This window comes from Hevea brasiliensis, chromosome 9 (genome assembly GCF_030052815.1).
Source record: "Hevea brasiliensis isolate MT/VB/25A 57/8 chromosome 9, ASM3005281v1, whole genome shotgun sequence".
NCBI lineage: Eukaryota > Viridiplantae > Streptophyta > Magnoliopsida > Malpighiales > Euphorbiaceae > Hevea > Hevea brasiliensis.
In genome coordinates, this window is record NC_079501.1 from 81,743,155 (window position 1) to 81,750,531 (window position 7,377).

The window sequence follows — 7,377 nt, forward strand, 5'->3', positions numbered from 1 at the left end:
TATGTGGATACAAATGGCATCAAAGATTAGAGAAGTAGCTAGAAAAGTACTTGGAGATTCTATAAGACATGGACCACCCTCAAAAGAGAGATGGTGGTGGATGAGGAAATACAAAAGACGGTGAAGAGAAAGAGGGAATGATATAAGAAATTACCTAAGTGTGATAATAATAAGACATATGAATAGTACAAGATAGCAAAGAAAGAGGCAAAAAAAGCAGTTAGTCAAGCAAGAGCGTAGGCCTTTGAAAAGTTATATAAAAAACTTAGAACTAAAGAAGGGGAGAAAGATATTTATAGATTAGCAAGGAGGAGAGAAAAGAAATGTCAAGATCTCAATCAAGTTAGGTGCATTAAAGATAAAGAAGGAAAATTGTTGGTGAAAGATGAGGACATTAAAGAAAGATGGAGAAATTATTTTGATCTCTTTAACAATAGTCAAAGTGCTAATAGTATGAATATAGACTACAAAGCAATAGAAAAGAATATAAATACTAGAAGGATTAGATATTTAGAAGTAAAGAAAGCACTTAAGAGAATGAAAGTGGGTAAAGCCTGTGGACCTGATGGAATACCAATTGAAGTGTGGAAGTGTTTGGGAGATATGAGAGTGACATGGTTATTTAAATTGTTTAATAAGATTCTAAACTCAAAAAAAATACTTGATGAATGGAGGATGAGTATTTTAGTACCTATTTTTAAAAATAAGGAAGACATACAGAGTTGCTCAAACTATAGGAGAATTAAACTCATGAGCCATACTATGAAGTTGTGGGAGAGAGTTGTGGAATATCGACTACGTCATGACACTTCTATCTCTCCCAATCAATTTGGCTTCATGCCCAGTCGTTCAATTATGGATCCGATCTTTATCATTAAAAGCTTGATGGAGAAATATAGAGATGTGAAGAAAGATTTACACATGGTTTTTATCGATTTAGAGAAGGCTTATTATAGTGTTCCAAGATATGTCTTATGGAGAGTGTTATAACAAAAGAGGGTATCTATTAGGTACATACAAGTGTTAAAAGATATGTATGAAGGAGCAACAACTATTGTGCGCATAGTGGGAGGGGACAGAAGAGATTTTCCTATCTCAATTGGATTACACCAAGGTTCAGCTGTAAGCCCTTACAATTTTATATTAGTTTTAGATGAATTGACAAAACATATACAAGAGAGTATCCCTTGATGCATGATATTTACAAATGATATAGTTCTGATAAATGAGATGCGAGATAGAGTCAATAGAAAGCTAGAGCTTTGGAGAAGTACTCTAGAGTCAAAGGGTTTTAAGTTAAGTAGAACGAAGAAAAAATATATGCATTGCAAGTTCAGTGAAGGCCGAACTGGTGATAGGGAAGGAGTTAGTTTGGATGGAGTGGTACTGGCCCAAAGTAATCACTTTAAATATTTCAGCTCAATCATTCAAGTAGATGGGGGATGTGAGGAGGATATTAGTCATAGGATTAAAGCCGGATGATTGAAGTGGAGAAGTGCCACGAGAGTTTTATGTGATCGCAAGATTTCCAATAAGTTGAAAGGAAAATTTTACCGTACAGCCATAGGACAAGCCATGTTATATGGTAGTGAGTGTTGGGACTGAAGTAGTTGTATGTGTCTAAGATAAGGGTTGCAGAGATTAGAATGTTAAGGTGGATGAGTGGTCATACTAGACTAGATAAAGTCTGTAATGAGAGTATTAGAGAAAAGGTAGGAGTGGTGCCAATTGAGGATAAGTTGAGAGAATGGAGATTGAGGTGTTTTGGTCATATGAAGCGTAGACAAGACAAACAGATGTTCCAATTAGATAAGTAGAGCACATTAGGTTAGGGGATAGAAAGAAAAGAAGGGGTAGACCTAAACTGACTTAGAGGAGAGTAGTACAACATGACCTAGAAGCATTACACATTTTTGAGAATTTAACTCAAAATCGTTTAGAATGGAGAAAGAGGATCCATATAGCCGACCCCAAATTCTTGAGATAAAGACTTAGTTGAGTTGAGTTGATTACGATGAATCCCATATAAATCCATCATAATCAACTATTAAAATTTAATAATTATACATATAATGGTTATATGAAATAATTTCCCCATTGATCCGTGTTTATCCCATCACTGCGGATGACTACCTTGTCTTTGTTGGCATAATCTACAAGTTCTTATATATATATATATATATATATATATATATATATATATATATATATATAAACTTTTGTGACAAAACCTTCTCCTCTATCATTATCTACTTCTCTATTCTTATCTATTTGTATCAATGTATTAGGAAAATGTGTACATTGACTTCAAAATTCTGAACATATGTTTTGCTTTATTGATTTGCCGCCAAGATGCTATGATCCCTTGCATTTATTTGTCGTTCACTTAGTGGAGTTTAGAACGTTATTCCATTGTGAAAATGTGACTAAAAAAAAAAAATAGGACACAGTGCGCAAAGCATCCCAAACTTCTGGAGAGGAATGATATTTATGAAATGAATACAAAGTGTTTCAGATGTTTTAAAAGAGAAAAAAAAATGATTTTCCTCTTGTTAGAGCTTATTTTAACTGCAAACTAGAGATCAATTAGATGTAGAGATTGCTAGAATATTATTCTACACTTGCCTTTTAATTTTGGTAGAAATCATTATTATATGAGTTGCGCCTTCTTGTTATGATAAATTGAGAATCGCATTACTTCTTATCTTTATTGCCATATAAGAGAAGTGCCTGCTGATAACATTTTTGAGGGAAGTGCTAATATCCACACTTATACAAAAAAATGGCATGCCAAATCAAATTCTAAAGATTGTTTATTCAACAATTCTATAAGCCAGAGTAGGAAATGGAAAGGCTGACAAGAAGAGCAGTAACAGTCTATCAAACTCAAGAAGCAACAGGCATCATGGAGCGTGTGAGGAAGTTTTCATGCTCAACGGAATCACCTCAAGATCAGATGGAGATAATCCAGTCCTCATCAGACTATACTTGGATAGGAATGATTTTTTAAGAAAACAGAACACTGATATAAAATACGTAGTTATAAAACTTTCATGTTGCCTACACAAAGGCGCATATGTTCTCTAATCCTGCATATGAAGTAGAAAAGCAGAGTTATGGGAACAATGCATCGAAAATGTAGTAGAGAACATCCACATTGCAGTGACTGACATAACAGTGGTTTTTATCTACAATTGAAGTCGTGCATGAACTGCATGTGGGTGGTTACAAATGTGACCAATACACAAGGTAAACATACACAGAGACAAAAAACCCACACCAATTAAAAGCAGAAAACAGCCTGAAAGCCAATTCACTGAAATTTGTAGCAAAAGAAAATTGTTGCATAATTAGTCTACTTACAGCTGCCGTGTACACTCTTAGAACATGTTTGGCATCCATGCTGTTTCCGCTGTGTGGTGGTAGTTGTTCAATAGTTTAAAAAAAATTATATCTTGAAAAATGAGTTGACATAACAGATAGAAACCTTTTTTTTTTTTTTTTTCTCTTGACGTGACAATTTCTACAATATTAAGATTTTACAAAAAGAAGACAGAAGAGTGATCAGTTAAATTGAGTGCGAAATGAACATAGTTAAGGTACCTCATCATCATCATCATCGTCATCATCTTTGTTCTTCTTGATGCGGGTTGTACCACCCTCCTTGCCTATGGGTAACTTCATTGCTCCAAAAGGTGTGTCAACATTAATATGTCCTTTTATAGCATAATGAATGCTTTTGCTTCTAATAATGTCCCAAATTGCAGAGCCAAAGTCCTTAGGCCTGAAGGTGATGGGAATGTCAATGTAACCAATCCCTTTTTTGTCGACTTTTGTAGATTTGGCTATTTCTGCACCCCCGATGCTCTCATCAGATAGCCAAACCTCACAGTCTAATCCATTGAGGGCCAAGTCAAAATCATTAATGTTTTCTAACTTCAAATGAAGCACAGCAACAGTTTCTTCAAAGGAAAACCTTTTAAGGTGTATTTTCTCAAGATCAATATCAGGCTTGTGAGGTATTGGAATCTCTCCAGTTTTCTCAAGGGGCAGAGTTAGCCTTCCAAAGATTGGAATATCTACAATGAAATCAACCTTAATCCTGTAAGGAATGATACTTCCAGGCCTAATATCATGATGTGTGCTTTTTATATCGTCATAAATCAAATTAACTGGTATTTTGATAGTCTCCTTGCCATGTGCGTGAATAGTTCCAGCATCTGGTATTAAGCCTGAAACAAGTTTCCGTCCACCACTCTCAATTAAGTAGTTGATGTCAATTAGAGGGATTGGAATAATGGTGGGGTTCTCAACAAGCACATCAAAAACAAGATTGGCCTCCTTTAGATTTATTGACGGGATATGAAACCCTGTAACTTTCGCAGTTGGCATGCCAAAACCAATAGCTCCCTTAATCTTTACGACAATGTAACGAATGAAGTCCATTACCTTTTCAATAAATCCAAGTAGCACGCCAATAAATCCACCCTTCTTTTCATCCTTGTGATCTTTTTTCTTAACATCTCTATCCACAACTTTCAGCTTATCAGAAGAAGCCATTCCTTTTAGCAATAGATTCAACATGTTAAAAGAAAAAAAATAATAATAATTAAAAAATAAATAATAATAAAATAATCTGGGAATATAATAACCAGGAACATGATGGAAACTAGAATTCCAAAATGCGCAAAGCACTGGAAAAAGAATGAATAAATTGAAGGACATGTGCCCATGACCAGTAATCTAAAGAAAAACAAACTCATCCCATGTGAAAAGTCTAAAAAACCAAGCCTAGCTTTTCAGTTACCATGGCATGTGTTGCAGTGTTCGTAAAACAATAGCGTCACGTCAAGAGAAGTTAAACAAACAAATCACATCCAAATGAAGACCTAGCAATCCAAATTCGAAGCATAGCATCTAGAATCATACTCAAGATGCAAACAAAAACATACCCCGCAAATAAACTAAACCAAACCATACACAAGAACAAGAAAATTCAAAATAAGTAAGCGATTCATAAAGATAATCAGGTCGCTTAGTGCACCAAAATGATCAAAAAATAAAGGGGGGAAAAAAGAAGCATCAAAACAGAAATCAATTTGAAGAAAGGTAACAAAATAATAAAAAATATATTTAGAATTGGAAATCTGATTAGAATATACCTAAAATGCTAGAGCGATGGAAGTAGATGAAAGGGAAAGCTTGAGAGTGTAGTGTGTGAAGGGGAGAAGAGTGAGAAAAAAGTGCCGGGAAGGCTATAGGCAGGGCAATGAAATGGCGCGGTTTTATAGTTAGGAATTAATTAATTGAAATTATTTGAATTGAGGTTAAAACCAAAAAAAATGAAAAACGCTTTTTTATGAATAAAATATTATTTTATTAAGTGTTATTAAAAATGCTTTTATCATTTAAAATTTTATAATAAAATATGTTAACTTTAATATTTTAACTACTTGTAGGATTGCGCATATTATTTATAATTTGATTTTAATAATATAATTTAATATTTATTTTTTTATATTTTATATTTTAAAAATCATACTATAAAAGATAAATTTTTTAATTAATTATATTTTTATTTTAAGTTTTATTGAATAAAAGATATAAAACTGTATACCATTAAATTTTAAATTTAATTTTTATAAATAAATTTTTGGTGAATAATTATTTAAATATATATGTTTAAATAATTTAAAAAAAAAATAAATCACCACTTCTTAGTTTAAGTAAAAATTTATTTTAAAAAATAATTTAATGTTTATATATATATATATATATATTATCTAATTTAGAAAATATGTTTTTATATTAATAGCTTTATCGGTAATGTTAAATTTAAAAATAAATGGTTTAATTTTAGGTAGAGTTTGCTTCGGTCTGATTCTATTCTACAGGGTCGAAATTGAACTGAAGTTCTTTTAGTTTGAATTTTCATTCGATTTTAATCTTGATTTTAATTTTAATTTTAATTTAGTCTAATTTTAATTAAATTCAATGATTATTCTTTTTAAAAAAATTAGTTTTTAAATGAAAATATAGAACTTAAATTTAAATGAAATAGGTCAATTTTAATTTGAATTTAATTTAAATCATTTAAATTTAATTATTTTTAATTTAATTTTAATTTTAAATTAAAATAGTCCAAATCTGATACATTAAAGAAACGACACAAAAGAAATTAACATGGTTTGGTCTCTCAATAGACCTACATCCACGATCCCCTACAAAATACTTAGTGAGAATATTAATAACTCGAGTGTAATTTCTGAATGGACAAAATTATAAAAACCCTCACTCTTTGAACGCCCCAATAACCTAGTTACACCCTTTCTAGTTAACTCAGGTCAGTTTAAGTGTTGCATATCAATCTATAAGAGAGAAGTCTTTGACAATACTCTCTTTCCAATGTGGGATTTCGACTCAAATTCTCACATATCTTAACCTTATCTGAAAACTGTACTCTCTTCATAGTCTTTTTGACGTAATTTGTTCTTTTTGTTCTGCTGTCTTCATGTTTTCTTTGAAGGGAATGTCCATCCATATAACAAATATTTCCCCTTTCTTCATTCCTTGTATAACCAAGCTAGGAATGGCAACGGGTAGGATACTCGTGAAAATCACCCTACTTGAATTCAAATCCGATTAATATTATTAAAACTCCAACTCATCCCAAATCCGATTAAAATTTATTTTCAAATACCCGAACCCATCCCAAACCCAATTATTATTATCCAAAAAAAATCTGAACCCATTTAATTTTTTATATTTTAATTAATATTTTGCATAAAAAATTATTTTGATTAATAATTTCATAAAATATTAAAATTCCATTTTATAAAATTAAATATATAAAAACTTATAAATATTATTAGAAAAAATATATATTTTATATTTAATTAAGTATTTATATAAATAGGTTTGGGTAATGGATATCCAATATGTGCAACTCGAACCTGACCCGAACCCTCATGGGTATTATTTTTCAAATATGAACTCGTCCCAAACCCGATTATATAATACCCTAACTCGTCCTATTAGGATTCGATCAGATTGGGTACCCGCAAAAATCTCGTCCCGTTGCCATCCTTAAAACAAGCTACCTCCCTGGTATACTTTACACCAATTCCCAACACCAACATATTTACAACCATGAGATGCTAGCTTACCTAGTGAAATGATGTTGGCTCTAGCATTTGGGACATATCTCACATTAGGGACTCCATTCACAGCACCATTGTGGAGTTTTAGGCAAACTCTGCCAATGCCTTCAACCTTCATATTTAGCTTGTTTCCCACATTGTTGTATCCAAATTCCCTTTCTATTTGCAAAGCATCAAACATAGCTTGGTTGTTGCAAATATGCACATCAACAGCAGA

General features: G+C 32.1%; 1 protein-coding gene across 1 annotated transcript; it reads right to left on the bottom strand.

The window, feature by feature from the left end:
- Positions 1-2,770: 2,770 nt before the first annotated feature.
- LOC110665479 (uncharacterized) lies at positions 2,771-5,289 on the bottom strand. The gene is made up of 3 exons (XM_058153826.1): positions 5,163-5,289; positions 3,364-4,562; positions 2,771-3,089 (listed from the first exon to the last, which is right to left on the bottom strand). Exon 2 carries the CDS (start codon positions 4,558-4,560, stop codon positions 3,595-3,597), a length of 966 nt encoding a protein of 321 aa, XP_058009809.1. The 5' UTR covers positions 4,561-4,562; positions 5,163-5,289; the 3' UTR covers positions 2,771-3,089; positions 3,364-3,594.
- Between the last annotated feature and the right edge of the window lie 2,088 nt (positions 5,290-7,377).

Bases quoted from the DNA above. Each gene is read 5' to 3' on its own strand.
- LOC110665479 (XM_058153826.1), bottom strand. From the start codon at position 4,560: ATGGCTTCTTCTGATAAGCTGAAAGTTGTGGATAGAGATGTTAAGAAA.